This window comes from Loa loa, assembly GCF_000183805.2.
Source record: "Loa loa unplaced genomic scaffold supercont3.99, whole genome shotgun sequence".
NCBI classification, from domain to species: domain Eukaryota; kingdom Metazoa; phylum Nematoda; class Chromadorea; order Rhabditida; family Onchocercidae; genus Loa; species Loa loa.
In genome coordinates this window covers 160548-178592 of record NW_018108279.1, presented here as the reverse complement: position 1 = coordinate 178592, position 18045 = coordinate 160548, and the positions used below count along the sequence as shown (strand labels likewise).

At 32.6% G+C, this 18045-nt stretch overlaps 4 protein-coding genes across 4 annotated transcripts; 2 read left to right on the top strand and 2 right to left on the bottom strand.

Moving 5' to 3' along the window:
- Nucleotides 1-2404: 2404 nt before the first annotated feature.
- Nucleotides 2405-4271, top strand: LOAG_06270 (hypothetical protein; the record flags this gene model as incomplete). The annotated part of the gene is made up of 4 exons (XM_003141806.2): nucleotides 2405-2562; nucleotides 2927-3198; nucleotides 3703-3932; nucleotides 4158-4271. 4 exons carry the CDS (start codon nucleotides 2405-2407, stop codon nucleotides 4269-4271), a joined length of 774 nt encoding a protein of 257 aa, XP_003141854.2.
- A 4727-nt stretch (nucleotides 4272-8998) lies between these two features.
- Nucleotides 8999-12129, bottom strand: LOAG_06269 (hypothetical protein). The gene is made up of 7 exons (XM_020447106.1): nucleotides 11891-12129; nucleotides 11335-11448; nucleotides 10933-11088; nucleotides 10431-10615; nucleotides 9709-9843; nucleotides 9431-9536; nucleotides 8999-9248 (listed from the first exon to the last, which is right to left on the bottom strand). The coding sequence occupies exons 1-7, from the start codon at nucleotides 11990-11992 to the stop codon at nucleotides 9192-9194; spliced, it is 855 nt and encodes a 284-aa protein (XP_020302629.1). The 5' UTR covers nucleotides 11993-12129; the 3' UTR covers nucleotides 8999-9191.
- Nucleotides 12130-12615: 486 nt separating this feature from the next.
- LOAG_06268 (5'-AMP-activated protein kinase) lies at nucleotides 12616-14954 on the bottom strand (the record flags this gene model as incomplete). Its single annotated transcript, XM_003141804.1, has 5 exons — nucleotides 12616-12792; nucleotides 13280-13489; nucleotides 13822-13901; nucleotides 14197-14401; nucleotides 14796-14954. 5 exons carry the CDS (start codon nucleotides 14952-14954, stop codon nucleotides 12616-12618), a joined length of 831 nt encoding a protein of 276 aa, XP_003141852.1.
- A 1611-nt stretch (nucleotides 14955-16565) lies between these two features.
- On the top strand, nucleotides 16566-17637 carry LOAG_06267 (hypothetical protein). Its single transcript, XM_020447105.1, has 3 exons — nucleotides 16566-16680; nucleotides 16855-17038; nucleotides 17276-17637. Exons 2-3 carry the CDS (start codon nucleotides 16910-16912, stop codon nucleotides 17522-17524), a joined length of 378 nt encoding a protein of 125 aa, XP_020302628.1. The 5' UTR covers nucleotides 16566-16680; nucleotides 16855-16909; the 3' UTR covers nucleotides 17525-17637.
- The last annotated feature ends 408 nt before the right edge of the window (nucleotides 17638-18045 follow it).

Here is an 18045-nt window from a genome sequence, read left to right as displayed (position 1 = left end):
ACATTCATTGTCATTAAAATAAGGATGTGAATTTCCGTTTAGACAAAGATAACAAAAGAAACATCTGGGAGATTATTTTAAACAATGAAATTTTGGAGATGATTTACAATAGGAAATTTATTTGATTATATATTTGTGTGGTTGGAGTCTCGCGAATAAAATTCGCGACAGAAGATACGATTTTTACCTTCTTCCCATCTATTCATTTGTTAATTCATCTTTAATATTCCCGCACATGCTGAAAATTAATTAGCTTTTATTGCTAAAATAAAGGCAGGTGCTACTTCCTCCACTATCACTGCTATCATTCTACTAGTACAACTTATTTTCATTTCATTTTTCACTTTTGAAATATTCATAAATTTCAAATTCCATTTAATTTTTAAAAAAATTCTTTTAAGAACTTTTTTAACATTTGTTTCCAACAATATTTTCGCTTAACAATAAAAGCAAAAGTATTCCTAATATTATTACTGTCATATATTTGATGCTTATTCATAATCAAAACTAATTCTTTGCAAATTACAAATTTGAATTTGAATTTTTTTTTTCGCTTCATACGGAAAAGTTTTCCATTTTTTGTCCCTTTCTTTCTTATGATTTAAATAAATTTTCCAGCTTCACTGACAATATTTCTTCCTCATCTACTATCGAAGATTGGGAGTGAATGAAAATATAAATCGTTTCATTATGACCAAATGATTACTCATACAGAGGGAGAGAGAGAAAGAGAGGGAGAAAAGAAGAAGAAAAGGGAAAAAAGCTATTTAAAACTGCTTGGAAATAATTTTTCACTCTTTTATAGCAATCTTGACTGGATCTAAGTTACGATGAAGCTAGTAAATTCTTCGATCATTCCAGTGCTTTCGTTTTTCTTTACTCTTTTCCTCCAAACGAATTAAATCTTACCATAAGAATCGTTAAATAAATAGCCCCTTTAACAATAAATTAAAAAAAAAAAAAATCCAGCAAATAACAGCAATGTTTACGATATTTTTTTATCAATTTATTCTAAAAATTTGTCACACTTTTAATTTCTGAGAAAAAAAAACGAAATTTCTACTTGATTTCCTTTTTAAATTGGCAAAATTACATTCATTCAATATCTTTTAAAATGAGGCAATTTTCCACTTATTATTGCTCTTTTTCTTCCTCCCTCTATTTGCATAACAATAAAATAATCGTTATCACTTACTGCTTTTTTTTTTGATAATATATACATTCATATATTGTCATACCGGTATATATCATATATGCAAATATCACTGGATATTACCAGTAACAGTTATGTTAATATGCCACATATATGCTTGTCGGATTAGCATGCTTACCAATTTATTTGTAAAATATAATATTCCTTTAATTTTAGATAATAGTAGAAACGATATTATTGCGTTTTCGCTATAACATATTTCCTGTATATTGCATGATACAAGTGATAGTGATATTAATGAATGATATATAGTTGGCTACTATCATAATTAACGAATTTGATTATTTGGCATAGCAAAATAATGATATATGTGATAGTTATCAATTAAGTAATGTCGAACAATAATAATACACCTATTAAACAATGCATTGAATCTGAAGTAAGTTTTTCGTTTTTTTCTTTTTTCTCAAACTCATCATCAACAACGATTATAAGTGAAATAGCAAGAATTTTAAAAACTAGTTTGAAATATTTTTGAACTTGTCTTCGATTGAATATGCTGTAACTTCTTCCAACTTTTTTCAGTTACTTCTAACTTTAAGGCATAAATTATCAATAAATGGATTATAAAAAATTGAGGATAAGGTTGATGAACTTAAAGCTGAAAATTTTATTTGTTCGAAAATTTGACTAAATTTTAAAGCATTCGTTATTTTTTCATTCTTTACAACAATTCTTACATTTTTTGAATTTCAATACAGGATACTTGAAATATTGTCAATCTCCTTTATTATCATTAATTTAGATCTAATTAATCATGAATTAGCACAAACTTTAGTATAACTTCATTAGACACAAAAAAAGTTAACTTCAATAAATGTTAAAATTGTATGCTAGATGTTAGCAATAATCAGTTAATAAGTAATCAATTTGAATACAGGTAGTTGATGAGATAACAATAACAAAAGCCAATGCAGTTATCATGCACATGTTATTTGTTATGTGCTTCTTCTCCGTATCTCTCCAAGTGATCGTTATCATTAATGCTTTGCGATATATTCGTAAACATGCAAGCGAATGCTGTATGCATATCTTTCTACTCAATATGACATTAGCTGATCTTCTATTAACTGGTAAATTAATTTTGGTACTCTTCCGGTTACAATTAATCCTATGAAAAATTGCTTCACTTCAATAACCATATATTTGGATACAATTAGTTTGTGTATTTTTTTAGGTATTGCATTACCAATGGAATTCTTGATAGATATCGATACGATTACATTGCAATTTCCGTATCATATCAATTTGATGATGCACTTCCTTCTTTGGCTTGGTACTTCCGTATCAGGATTAAATTTGGTGCTTTTAAATGTAGAAAAGCTCATTTTTTTCAAATTTCCTCTAAGGTATTTTCCTCTATTCTTTATTAAATTAAATACTTAATTTGAACAACTATTATCAAAAAAAAAAGTGCGTTTCATTCAGATTAATTTTCTGCAATACCCATTTAAATCTATGTTTAATGATCATTTATCTCAATAATTAGGATTGCTTAGTTGATATTTTGAATTTCTTATAAGAAATCCTTTATATGCTAAATCTGACTTGCCTACATGTCGAAATGTCTCTAATTAGATAATCAGATTAACCTCAATCATTCCGTTCATGCGTGGTGCATATGCATAGTGCATATGCATCACATCAAATAAATTTTCCGCTAAATAAACTTTTGCTAATCATTTCTTTTGCAATTCATCAAATTACTTCAAGGTACTCAGAATTGGTGACACGAAATCGAGCATATTTGATGGCATTTGCTACCTGGTTTCTTAGTGTCATCTTCATCTATTTAGCATTTTATACTCGAGCATTAATTTGTCGTTATAATTGCGAACGGCTTACCACAGATAATAGTCGTTATGGTCCACTGATGTATCTATTCTTTACATTTTTCGTTTCCGCTTTTCCGGCTCTCTCATCCTTTATGGTTGCGCTTTATTTATTACGGATTGTCAGCATTCATAGGAAACAAATTGCTGAAGGTTATTTTTATTTACATTTCTTTTTTCTTTTCTTGTCTTCTTTTGTTGAAAATTGTTACAATTTAGTTATAAAATATGAATTTTAATTTAAACAGCATACTTTCAAAATGAATATTGATTAAGTTCAAAGATCAAATCAACTAATCAGATATTTTGTTTATGCTCCGATATGAACAGTGGGAATATGTTAGAATATAAATTTGTACATGAAAAATCTACTTTTATTAAAATTAAAATCTCATCTCAAATTTTATTCCGCCTTTTCTCTGTTTTTCAAATATATTTTAACACTTATTAAACAACTTGTCATTTTGGCCTTTTAATAATTAACCTTTCATGTATTTGTCGACTAAATCGGTCAAGATCTTCAAAGCAAAGTAACGTTCGAATAAGTTGGCTCAAATAATATTGCATCCCTTTTACTATGCAAATTATCATACTGATCGTAACTCAAACAATCCATTTGATAATTATGGATCATTAACTTATCAACTCAACTTTTAGAACAAAAATTGTACACTGCAAATGGTATATGTGGGAAAAATAATGCTTTGAAATCTGGAATGCGGACGTTTTATTTTATCTTCATTTCAACCTTTTTCACTATTTTAACGCTAACACCGTATCGTTTGGTGACACTTTACAGGACTATCATTGATAAGGACACCGTAATTCGGGCATGTAGTAGTGTCTTTATCAGTGTGCTTACCTATTATGCGATGGATCTAAATCCGGTATGTGTAGTGTAGTTAATTAGATGACTAAGAAATAAACATTTGGAACAGTTCGATTTAATTAAGATTAATTACTTTGTACGTCACCCATTAGTCTAATTAATATATTCGAACTACCCAAAATAGTGAAAAAATTCGACAAGGTATATATTATGATTAGTGACATTTGACAGCATGTTACATTTGACATTGCTTGTTATCGCGGTACTCATCGTAGTTTTCCAGATTCTGAATCCGCTGCTAACGGTCACCATACTACCGCAATACCGTTTACATTGCTTGAATTTCCTTATACCACTCCGCTTTAAAAATAGTCATGATGAAATGTGCGACAAATAAAGTATTGGAATTTACGTAAAAGAATGTTCAGCAATAAATTGAATCATAACCAAAGTTATACAAATGAAATGTTTTCTGTGGAAGTGAAATTATCAATATTTGCAACTTTAACTTTTGCCTTGATTTTGGAGAGAAAAAGGAATAATTTCAATTGTTCATTGTGTTGATCAGAGCTTTACAAATGATTTCGTAAAGATTTTAAAGAAGATAGCTAATAGAGTAAAATTCCATGAATTGATAAGATTTAAACGGATAAAATTAGGAAATAGTAATACATCAATTCTCAATCAATGAATAGTTTAATATTATGTTATAAAAACATGAACTTCTGAAAATGTAAATTGAGATTGCTAAACAAAACAAATCATTCAAAGTTCTCTTGCTTCTATTTATTGGTAAATCAAAACTAATGAGAAGAAGAAGATGGATTTAATTGAGTATGCTGATGAATACAATTGCATTCACAGTGTTATCGTCGCAGGGAATTTGGTTATCGTTTTGGTTCCGTATTTATTTGCTATTTTATTTTCATCAAAATATTGATATTATAATTTTTTTTCGGTTTTTTAACCTTTCTGCTATAAAACTTTCAGACACAACGAAAGAATTTGATATGGAATACATAATGATGTGGAAAATTGAATTTTAAAAAGAGAAGAAAAAGTACTGCAGAGTTTAAAAAACATAGAATTATTAATTCTATTCCTTCATTTCGAATGTCAACTGTTTTTCACAAATATCTAAAATAATAATTAAATGTGGCATTATTTGTCATTGCTCCTAAATATTGCATTTTATTTTTTTTGCAATCTGTCATTTCATTTTTTTAAGCGTTTAACAAATTTGTTCATTGTGATGTTTGTATATCGCCTAGTGTTTTCTTCTATTTGTTTATGATGATTGATACGTCTTCAGTAAAAGCTTCTACCGTTTGTATCGTTTAACTGAAAATGAAATGACAGTGAAAATGTCGTCAGGAAGATGATCGTGATTTGTCAATTGGAATAACAGTATCAGTGAAATGAAATGTCCTATACGGTTCAGATTAATTTGCACAAATAAATTCATCAGGAGTTTTTCGGACCGGTCATTTTTTTACAACAGATTTTAATCCGTAATATTGATCAGTTGTTAATGAGAGAGCATTTTTTGAAGTTCAAAATTTGATAATCGTTAAAATTAGTGAAATGTGATTGAGTACATTGAAAAGTGTAAGTTTATGGAAGCAATGCATTCAACAACAAAATAGCATACATGCATACGCTAAATGATTGAAATATGCAAAACATTTGAAGTAATGGAGGATATGAAGTGCAATGTAACAAAATTTATTCAGCAATGCGAAAATGGTAATGTGTGACCACTGATTTTCAGTTTTCTCTGCCTGGTCAGACAAGACGTTTTGCAAAATGGACATTAATTTATGACCAAGATCGAAGAAATGAAAAGAATTGATATCTAAGCAGTTCTAATTAAAGTCCTTATTGGAATCTGAAGGAATTAAATCATTTCGTTTTGAAGTTGGCAAAAATTTAGAAATTAGAATTCGTTAAAAAATGATACAAATTCCTTCCATAAATTCAGGAATTAGCTAAATCGGTGGTGATAAATAACATGTACCACGCAGAAAAGCCACTGTTAAAAGGAAAATAACAATGAAATTAACGAAGCAAAGTGTAAAAATTAAATTATTTCGTTTTTTCCGCTGCCGATATATTTCCCACTTTTGAGTAGACACCTAAAATAAGCAAAATTTGTTAGTTACAAACATCTGCTAGTGCTGTTTGTCGAGTAAATAACTTTTAAATCTGGTATAGAGAAAATTTCTTCAATTAAATAATATCTAATGACATCGAAAAAAAAGGAATACAAATTCTGAACTCTTTATGTACTTTCTATGTTTCGCTTATTAATCGTTAATCCTTCGAAAACTGACACATGGATTTCATTTTGCTTTATTTTTAATTAACTGTCCACTATCCTCACTGCTGGTCAACAAAAGATTACTTTCAATGATTTGGAATGAAATCAATTCAAATTTCAAAACGTCTTTTTTTTTAATTTAACTTTAAATGACTGGCCATAATCATGAAATACGATGTGATGTCTAATTGTAATATTAGCCTTATCATTTTCAACTATTATAATTTTTTTTTTCTTTTAAACAAATGATTATGAATTAACCCGATAATACAGAAAAGATGTCACATAGAGGTTATAGATTACTATGGTCCATCAGTAATTTCAGAGTGGACAAAAGATGGTTAAATATTTGTGTTAAAATTTAAATGAAAATAGCAGTTTTTACGAGATAGTCAAGATCTATTAATGATTCGCTCATTTCATGGGTCATCATCATCTGCCCTTCATGGTTTTTTGCATAACTGTTGCATAAGTTTACTGTACAGCAATAATATTCGATATCTGCAATAAAATTACCACTCTCGAGTGATGACTGAACAGGATGTTCGCAGAGATTATGGTGCTAGGCATCTAATTTAATTCATTCTGAAATGTACCACTGGTCAATTTATGAGACAAGCACATTCGCGGAAGAAGCTTGCATACCTTAATGAGCTTGTGAGGTATGCAGACGGTGGCCTATGCCTCCAGCAGTCTAGCTCTTATGCTAGACAAGTCTCAAATGAAGGGTCAGAAAAACTCAAATGTCAGAAATGAAGGGTCAGAAAAGTATTCACGGAGAGGATGGGCTAGTGAGCCCATCCTCTCCGTGAATACTTTTCTGATCTTCTATCAACCATCCTAAAAGAAGAACAAATTTAACTCCAAATCCGGACAGATTGAGCTCGTTTAGCCATGTAAGACTTCCATCCGGGAGAAAGATAATCCCGAGGACTTTACTGTCGCGGTCCGAACTCAATAAGCCTTAAGCAGATGAACACTACGAATAAGAGTAGGGTCAATTTCATGCACGTTGTGGTTTAACTGAAAAATCCACCGTGCAAGCTCGAAGGATACACGCATATTTGTGGCTTTTGCTGTAAACGTGGGTAGAACCTTTCCCAAATCTTCGATCGAGAGGCCTAGCCATAATAGCAAAAATTAGTGATTAAAAAAACTAATTTTACCGTTGAATTTCAAATATGTCCTATTTGATTTGTATAACTTATAATTTGAAGGACATTTCGCATTGAATGTATCGATACAACCATAAATTGCATGCAAGTGCTTATCGATACTACGGAAGCATGCTGATTCTCCGGGAGAACATTGATTGATGTTTAGATCATCATCAGTGCCAACAAAACTACATTGATCATAGTACTTAAATAGTTCTGCTATGTTTATATAATGTAAGGAGAAAAGAAAACAAGTGGTACCAAAAATTTAAATAAGTAAATAACTACTCAGAAGCTCAAATAAATTTCTTTGAAGACTAAACAGATCGGAAAGATTTTCGGATATAATATTAGAAGAGATGTCAGGAAATATCAAAATCAAAATATTAGAAGATATCAGGGAAGATCTCCCAGGTAAAATTAATCGTGCTGATAAAAATAAGCCCACCAATAGTTTGGAAGTTTCAGTAAGGAAGGAGGGAGGAAAAAGATATCTCAGTGATTATACATAAGTGGAAATCTATTTTCCATTGATAATCCGGAACTACTTCAACCAAAACATGCCATATCAAAAAGTTGTAAATTTGTTACTAAGGAACTTCTTGCAACAAATACAAATATAATCTCAACAAGGTTACTTTACTCGGATTAACCATCAGAATCATACCATCTTAGAGTTTGCAAACTTTCCGCAAAAGGAGTTATTAAAATTAAATAATGTAGCAACAACATTCACTGAAGCAACCGTACAATCAGTGACATGAGGCAATAAATGACTCATAAATTTTCTTGCGACTTGAATAATTTAAAATGGGTGGCAAGATTCTCTCCTTATACATTTAAGCAACCAGTCGCCATTTACTCACTCATTAGATTTGACCAAATTAGGGAAATGCTAAAGAGGGATTGACCAATTAAGTTGAAAGACCAGTTAGAGTCAAATAATGATTTTGTCCTTTAAATGGAACAGTTATTTGTTCAAGACATCTACCGTAACAGCAATTTTAAATTCTGTTTCTCTCGAAGTGCAGCAAGAAGTAGAAAGATTATAGTTAACAGTAGAGACGACGGAGAGTGGGAGAGTGGGCGAATTTTTCCAATACACCACTCATTATTTGATGCACACAGATTAATATTGGTAAAATAAGAGTGCGTGCAAGTAATGGTTAGCAAGCATCTCAAAACAGAGGTTAGGTCGATAAATCGAATAATCTCCACCTGAGGAATGCGAGAGCAACAATTTGGGAGGTTCCAATGAGGCGTTCCTCTTCCGGTGCATATCGCCGGGAAAGGGTCAGAGTCGCTCAACATTTGCAATTCGAGAATTAACTTCAGGGAGGCTCCGTCCATCACAGTGATAGTGCCCGGAGTAAACTCAGTCGGGGCGGGATTCCTAATGATGCAACATATGACAGGTTTGATACCAAATCCTTTTATTTCACACTATAAGTTTAATAATCATTACATTAGTTCTGGTTCAGGGGTTTACGAAAGCTCTTGTGAAACCATGAGGATATACTTTAAATTTCTCAAAAGTTTGACATAGAAAACGATCCCAAAACGGTATTCTTCTATGCATTTTAAATAAACTGTCAGTACCGAAATAAAGTAACTCCAAACAATTAAAAGAATTGTTTTAAGCAATTCCTGAGATCATTTCAAATGCAAAAAAAAGTAAAATATCAATTGGGAAAAAAACAGCTAAGGGACACATGGGGAAAAACAAAACTTGCGGATTAAAGGATGGAAATAAAGTTTGAACAGACTGAAAATTCCAAACAAGAAAAAATTCAAAGAAGCTGAAATAAACGTCGCATGATTCAATCTGTACGAGGAACAGCTATGAAAGTACGTGGTCCGGATGAATATTCAAAGAGATCAGTACATCCGGATGCATCTGAAATGTCATAAAATTATCGAAATTTTGGAAAGAAGTGATGGATAGTAATAAAAAATAAATCTTTTATTGGAAAGGAAAGAACATGTTATGAATTGTTCTAGCATAATTTGAACACCAAAAGTAATATCGTGAACAAAATTATTTAGACAAATGATTGCTCAAGCAGACGAAATCAACACCTGAACCAAGGTTTCACCATTTTCAGCCAAATATTCGTGCAATCTCTCAATGGCTGTATTAGATGACACTAATTTTCTGCTGATAGTATCGCCCAGTCTAGCTAATCTAAAAATAACATACATTAAAAACATAAATTTTTTTATGAAATCAGATTTGCAACTTTAAATCTTATTTGTCTAAAAACAGGAAACTCACAATAAACCGATCTGATTAAACCTCAATTTTCTTGTTTCTAAAAATAACACAATCCTAAAAAATTTGAAAAGGGTTAACCTACTTATAACAAACAGCGTATTCAAGTCGTCGAATTGGATGAATCCATTCGGCATCCATAAGAAATGATTCCACTGCCCGCAATACTGATCCAATGTTATATCGAAATGAAACGCTTACCAAAACATCATAATTCATTCTTTAAAGTATAAAAGTGAGGTTAAATTAAAACAATTTCGCAAAATTGATGACCAGACAAAAGAAATTCTTTTTTGAAAAACCTCTTTTTGATCGGGTTCTCTTCAACCAAGCAACTTATGCAATCACTGCCAGACTTTTGGCAGTGATTGCAGAAGTTATTGGTCGATATACGATTCGTGGTGTTGTCAATATTTCACATAACTTATTTATTCTCTTCTTATGAAATAATAAAATTAAATTTTCAATAATCGGAATCTATCCATCGAGATTGGAAATCGGCTAGAAGGCAACCCATTCACTGAATTATAGCAGTTAAATATCAAATCAAGAAAATTCATGAGCTGAGTCTTCTTGTATTAATTTTTTGCCAGTTTTAATGAGTCGAGGAAGCCAATAAAAATTCTGTTAGATCTTTAGCCTGAGTTAATAGAATCAGTTTTCATATAGTAGCAACCACAATTCTAACAGTTGCTTCGTGGTTACAAATCCCAAATTTACTATATGTTTAAATGATTAATGAATATTAATGATACAAGTGCTATCCACTGGTCTCACCAACTAAAGTACAAAGGCATGATAACGAACCTTGTCACGACAATTTGTCGATACTTCGCCGTCGCATCAATGAGACATTCCAACTCATAGGTCGAAATACCATCTACCCAGCACTTTTTTATACCTTTCGATCGTTGTTCATTCCACTCGGCGAACAATTTTCCACCAATGGATGCCAAATATGTGACATCAACAAACCATGAACGTCCTTTACACTAAAACTATCGAAACACTAATTTTCATACCAAATTATGAAAATCGATTTGTTGAAAAGGAAAGGAAACGAACTCATTATCTTTCTGCTGACCAAGTAAATCTCCAGTCATAATGAATTATTGAATATTAAGTCTAATTTTGTGGAATACGAAAGCAAATAAGAGTAACAACACCGACTGCACTAATCAGAATGGTTTTGTAGTTAGAATAATCAGCTTCCTTCAAGATAACAAGGTAAGAATTACGGAAAAAAAATAGAACATTCTGTAATTTCGTTGATACTTATCATAGTAATTACATTGTCGAACGAGCTTACACTTATTTGAAAGTCTCTATATGGTGTCTGTCCACTAAGATCCTGCGGTGACAGTGTTTCGATGACCCGTAACCTTAATGTTACGTCAACTCTCGATCCACTTCGTGTTTCCTCTTGCAGTATAATACTCGATGCATCCCACAAATCCCTATAGACCTGTAAAATATGGTATAATGGATAAATACTATTTGTTTACAACATATTATGACTAAGGCAGTAGGATGAAATACTATTAAAATAATAGTATCATAATTAACAGGATAAAGTAGCGCTGATACGAGGATTCCAGCAAAATAATCAGGTGAAATACTGAAATGCCGACAAAATTAAAAATGCAGAAAAAGGTTTTGAAGAAAAATGTTATATCAAAGGATATATGTTAAAAGCATAAGAATGAAAGACCTTGAAATGAAAAGCACCAACGGACAGCACTACATCAACAAGTAACGAATATGAGCAATGTTCTTCCGGATTTACACTTAATATCCATTCATCATGTAATTTCTTCTTTGTGCACTAAAAAACATCAAAATTCAAGAGAAGAAATAAAAACATAAGGAGCAATTATTTCTAAAGCAATTCCATTAATCTGAAGTGATACGAAATGAACGATATGACAACGACACAGCAAAGACAACATTGTAGGCATGATGAATGATCCGAGCGGTAAAGCAGCTAAAATTTCATTTCCTTATGTTGAAAATGTGAAAACAGAATAACAATGACGCTTTCGGTGCCAATATCGAAGGTGATCTCAGTTTGCAACTAAATTTTTCCAAATAGTTCATTAGTAACCAAACTTCCAGAAAGCATTTAGCAACCAAAAACTTCTAATGCCAAATTTAAGAGAATCCAATTAGACGACAAACGACCAAGTCCGTCATAAACAGCGCTTCAAAGTCGAATAAATCAAATTTAAAACAACATGATTATACTCCCTTACGAGGCCCAAACCAACCTGTATCGTACAAGAATATCCATATTCTGAAACTGCTGAAGACCATCCACCTGATAAATCTGCGCCACTCCATGTACGTTCTAATGTCCATGTCTGTTCCATACTATCTCACCAAATAACCACCAGTAAATTACTGAATCCAGTTTTTTAAATTAGAAATGAAGAACAAATTTTCTCATTTGTTACATTGTAAACAAAAAACCTTGTAATTTCACGTAATTGAAATACGAGGATATTTGTTGCCAACTCAAAATATAGATTATTAAATGCAGGAAATATAAATCAAAATAAGTGTTGTTTATCATATATTACATACATCGCTGACAATAATAATAGCTATACAAATATATAGATAGCAAACAAAAAGAATTTAAACTACCTCTTCAAACTTATCATACAACAAAGCAATTTTGGTACAAATTGCGACCTGGCTCATTTCAGATTCAATCTTTAAGCCTATATCTGGTCTGGAAATGAAGCGGTGGTACAACTGTACGATACGGAGAAATTTCGTTCTAATATGATCTGACCAATATTTTATTCCCTGTGAAGAAACAGCCGATATCATCGATTTTTTTTTGAGAGGAGAAAACTAACTCTTTCCAGATCAAATTATATAAACAGTTTAACGAGCCAATATTAAGGAAGCAATAACACAACAAAAAATGAAAGCAAAATATACCGTAATTTTAGATTTACCGGAACAAGAGTAAGATATCTATCGGTTAAATTGGTTTATAAAGTAGTGTTGTCACATATTTCTTACGATAACGATGTGTTGCAGAAAGTACCATAACACCATCCTTAATTGACAATGCATAAAGATGATTCAGCATTACATGGTTTGGTTCCGGTAATACATTTGGGTCACATTGCATGGGAGTATCCTTATTCAGAATCACCTGCAAAAAATAAAAGTGAATAAATTTATTCATTATAAAATGTTGATATAATATCGAAATTATGATAAGCATTAAAAAAAATTATACTAAAAATGTAAAAAAGTTTTAGCACCAACTCGATGAAAGCGATCGACGAGGACTGGAAAGTCCTGATCTGATTTACAGCAAAATCAAAATAAGAAACAACCACAAAGAAACCACAAGAAGATGCTATAGTACTTTTTCTTCGGCTAACAACGATCGATTAGGAGCTTAGGTCATCCCATCTTCCAAGAGGATTAAATCTCCTTCCTATTACTGTCTCCAGCAGGACAGTTAAAAATGAACAAAAATATCGCCCAGAACAAGAAGCTGGGGAGTAAGAAAAATTTACTACATCAATTGAACAGAAAAGGATTAACCAAAGATTATCCTGTACTTTATAAAGTCTTTGAAAAGATTTCAGCACAAATACCTGCAGAATTTGAAAAGATTTCAGCACAAATACCTGCAGAAGATGAGGTGGCAAAACTGGTGGGTTCTGAGCTTTTTCGAACTCTCGACGGTCTGGTATTTCTTGAGTGAAATTTTTCAATTTCTCAATTTCACGTTCATTAGGCGTATCATGTGAGGAGGGTGGTGCACCACTCATATTTACCTTCCTCATCGCTTCTCCAGCATTTGATGATGCTAAATCACGATCAAGTGCATCGAAAACCTAAAAATAAATATGGCGAAAAAGAACTACTACTGCTTAACCTAATATATCATAAATGAACAAATTCACAGAAAGATCTTTTGCCAAGGTCATTAACGTAAGATTTAAAATGAAAACTGATATGATGAGGTAAATAAATATGTAAATAAGAAATTCTTCCAAATCCGCTCCTAGTAATACAATTACATGAACTCTCCGCTTTGACAGATCAAAAAAGTGAATTTGCTTAGATCATCAACCAACAAAAAGTGAACGAAAAGCACTGTACTACCCGTACATTTTAGAGAAGCCTTTATCTTCTTTATAAAGTTCAAAAAAAAAGAAAAAATAACTTCAAAATCTGCTTCATCAATTGCGATGACATTGTTTTGACTACCAAATTTATTGTCAATTTTCGCAGCATTTTCATCAACTACCCACTTCCATCAATGAAAAATTTATATTCATGTCTACCTGCAAAAATTGATTTTGATAGGCAAAACGAAGTTTATTTGTTGAACTTAGAACAATGTCTTTGAACAGAGACTTTTCTACTATACCTTACCTGCACTGGAATATATACCAGAACTGTGCTCACGTAAATAAAATGAGACTTACGACTTACTATCTACAGCATGTTTTGTGAACAAACGATACTGGAAAACTTAATAAAGAACTGCAGAGTCCACATTACCATGGTTTCTTTACATTTCACTCTCTGCGCTTACCGGGATTTAAGTTGATGATAGTCGAAAAATCCTGAGTAGATTTGCATAATGGTGTCATCTTCTTCCAACCATCCCAGGAACCGGATATATAAACTCCACCCGCCTGACTTCCTCCTTGCCATTTAAAAACTACCGGATATTCATTTGCTTCAGAAAACTGGATACTTGGTGTTGAAACGGACCCGTCGCTTTTTGCAATTTTTACCTAGAACATTTAAAAAAAAATTCAATTTAAAAAATTCTTTTGAAGTGAAGATTTTATCTACCGCAACATCCAACAACAAGTTGATATTAAGCCTGACCAGATCAAATATATCCAGCAGTTATCTTTTCTTCAAACAAGCGAGCATGGCTAACAACCAAAAAATCAATAATGGCCGATCAGTAATCAGCAATTGATCGAACAGTATCAATTAGTGGTGATCTTAATTTTATGAATTTTCTACATAATCTTTTTCATGAAACAAAATAAAATCTCGCGATATGAGATATGGCCAACCAGAGAAACCAATCGATTACACACATCTTTCGATACATCACCGATATGGCAATCCTAAGAATCATAAGAAAAGCCTAATGAATGAAATGTATATAAAAACCTGTACAGGACATCCATCTTCCGTCGTACCACCTCCACTCATCATATGACCAGATGCACCACTACCACCAGCTACACTACCACCTGTCCACTGTCGTGTGCGTTGTTGTCCATCGAGGACACGCTCACGTTTGTGAAGTCCACCCTGATTATTGCCCATAACACAGCCTAACTGCTTCGTTTTCTTCCACGGCTTCACTCCAACAACAATTTCTTCCTTTATTCTTAGAATTCCTTTAGAAATAATAATATCCACCTTAACACTACCTTTTCTGCAAATAGAAAAACATAAGCACAAGAAAGTGAAAAGGAAAAACAGAGAGGAGAGATAAAGAGAATCACAAAAAGTAGTGCAGCTGAACAAAATAATTTCCTACATTTGCGACCAACAAAGTAATGGAATTATTATAAACGACTGATCGAATCGCTGCACAACTCATTCTTCCTTTTTTTTCCTCCGTGTTAACATATCTTGTACTAAGTCCCTATACTCTCCATCGTCTGCAAGTTACGTTGTGACAACAGTAGTACCAATAAAACTCACTTGGCTTTACTTAATATTTCGAAATATTTAAAGTCTTAGGTTCTTGACTACGAGATAAAAAGAAAAAATTTTGTCTACCCTTTCTTTTCGTCGACTAAAAGGTAATGCTTAGATTATAGGAAAAGAGCGGTTAAATGTATATTTATACTACGAACTTTAGAGAGCAAAAGAATTAACTTAACTTAAAAATAGCAGAGAAAAGAAAAAAACGACCAACAACGGCTCCATCTAAAAATAGATTGCTTAAAATCACAGAAGATAACAGTACGATGGAATTGGATAAATGTGAGGTAATAATGACGAAGCAAAAGATAACGATAAAGTGGATAAACGATAAAAAATGGTTACTAGTAAAAATGAGTGAAAAATAAAAGGAATTATGACAAAAAAGAACTAATAAAAGCAAAACACGAGACGGATATACTTAATAAGTAAGAATAGATTTTACCAAAAGTAGTCACAGCAAAAAAGTAGGTCAAGCGATAACATGATAATGACATAGCATTATTATTATCTATTAAGCTTATAGTAGTCATTATTGACATGGTTCTCTCAAAAGTGATTCATCAATTAAACGAACACTAGATTTTGATATGCTAATTGAAACGAATGTCTCGCACGTACGCATACGATGGATATCTAGAATTCAATAAGCAAAAGCAAAATGACCAGGCCAAATTCCCTGGAAAGACAATATGTGACTTTGACTAGTTCCTCGTCCTTCCCAAGCCTTTGGAGAAACTTCCGCATCACAATTCAAATACGATATTTGGAACAACCAACCGTCACGTGCCAGCTTTTGCGGCCCGTTATTTCTGGCCACCAAGAACTGGACAAAACTGCCAAATCGGTATCCTGGTTCCTCAGCTCTTTCTTTCTTTATTCTTCATCCTTTCTTCGTCCGTCTCTTGTCTACGTCATCTTCTTATCTGTGCGTACCCTCCTCTCGTCTAGATTTTTGAATATTTTATGTTACTGGAGACTACTTCTAAGTTTGAGGTCCACCTATCAACCATTTTATCATGATGAGGACTCTCTCTATTCGCAGTAATTATTTTGCCACCATGTAGGTTCCGTCAACATTAACAACTCTATTTCCATGAGAACTGTCTGCAGGCGCACCATTAATTAATTGACCACCTAATAATTATCTGTTTCGAATACCATAATTGGATCTAATGAAAGAAGCGTTATCATTTACCGACTAACCAATATGTTTAAGCAGTATTCAGGACTTCGCTTGAGAACGGCCGTAACTCCGCATCTAAATTAACCCACGACAATATCGAAAAAATAATGTTAAATGAAATGAAGCAGTCACGGAAGGTTATTTGGTGTAAAAGTAAGTACAGCTAGTGGTTGCTTTATGATTCATTTTGGTTAATCGTGACAGTTTGTCTCTACATTATCGTCTAAATTTATGCAAACTCCAATTTTCATTGAATTTCCTCATTTTGTAACTATCTGAATCGAGATAATTAGAAACCATCTGCTGGATTTGCTCAAGGATTTGCAGATTATCAATTTGAATCGTGAATATAGTCAAATAAGAACCTATTCATCGATCAAATATGGCATCAGGCGAAGATGCTCTTCGAGGACAAATTGTGGAGCTGAAAGAAAAAATTGCGGATATCGAGAAAGAAATGGCACAATTACGAAAACGCCGAAGAGCATACATAGCAAAATTGAAACTCATGGTGGGAGATTTGGTAGTCCGTCTTCTTGCCTTTTCAATCTCGAAAAATTAAGCTACTCGAAGCCTAGGTAGATTTGCCGGCAGCTTAGAGATGATATCGTAAACTCCCTCCAGAAAACTTTTGTCTGCTAGGACCCCGCAACCTTACCGAAGGCCTCCGCAGTTGCGCACGGAAACAATCACCTACTGGAAAAGTTTTTAATTAAATGCAGGAAGTGGGTTAAAGATTACTTTTCAGGAGAATCATCTGGATGGATATCACATAAAGGGAGGCACCGAACATACAGAGAGCAGCGATGAATCGTTCAGCACTACCGAATTATTGGAACTTAGCTTATCGTCAATTAGTTCCTCAGTACTTGGTAGCAGCGCATCGCATAACGATAATGATAGTGATCAAAATGATTCGGAAAGCAACGTGGAGAGTGGCCTACATGGCCGCTTTCGCTGTAAAGGGAAGCAGAAAATTGACGAAAATGAGGAATGAGGAACTCTAAAAGTGATCGAGGGATTGTACATCATTTAAAGAATTAAAAACTCCGGAATAACTTCACGAAGTACAACACTTATCACCGGAAAAATTAATCATTAACTTCTTCTTTATGCTTCCGCACACATATAAACAAATGTTGAGATTTAAAATATAAAAAGCACTACAATACAACACGACGTGATGCAAATAGTGACCTAATATTACAATAATCTAATATGCTAAATGAAAGATAACGGTATAGAGATATTATTCACTGCAAGTAAAGAAACGGATTAGCACTGAACGAAGTTAGATCTAATCAAAATATTACCCAGTTTGGCAGATATTTGCAGAGGAGAGCAGTTCGTGATTTAGCATTTTTGTGTTAAAAAAAAAAAAAATCAAGTGCCGTGGAAACGGAACTGTTCAGCGAAAGAAAGTACAAAGTGTCATTTCAAGGTGAATGCCACGCACTGTAGCCTTCCTGAAACCATTTCTATATAAACTAATCTACAGTTTCTATGTTACAAATACTT

What these genes read in the sequence shown, in the direction of transcription:
- LOAG_06269 (XM_020447106.1), bottom strand. Translation starts at nt 11,992, where the DNA reads ATGGAACAGACATGGACATTAGAACGTACATGGAGTGGCGCAGATTTA. An exon ending in GAATACGCTGTTTGTTATAA is followed by an intron (nt 9,537 to 9,708) that starts GTAGGTTAACCC and finishes TGTTATTTTTAG; the next exon opens with ATTAGCTAGACTGGGCGATA. An exon ending in ATGGTGAAACCTTGGTTCAG is followed by an intron (nt 9,249 to 9,430) that starts GTGTTGATTTCG and finishes ATGACATTTCAG; the next exon opens with ATGCATCCGGATGTACTGAT.
- LOAG_06267 (XM_020447105.1), top strand. Translation starts at nt 16,910, where the DNA reads ATGGCATCAGGCGAAGATGCTCTTCGAGGACAAATTGTGGAGCTGAAA. An exon ending in TAGCAAAATTGAAACTCATG is followed by an intron (nt 17,039 to 17,275) that starts GTGGGAGATTTG and finishes ATTACTTTTCAG; the next exon opens with GAGAATCATCTGGATGGATA.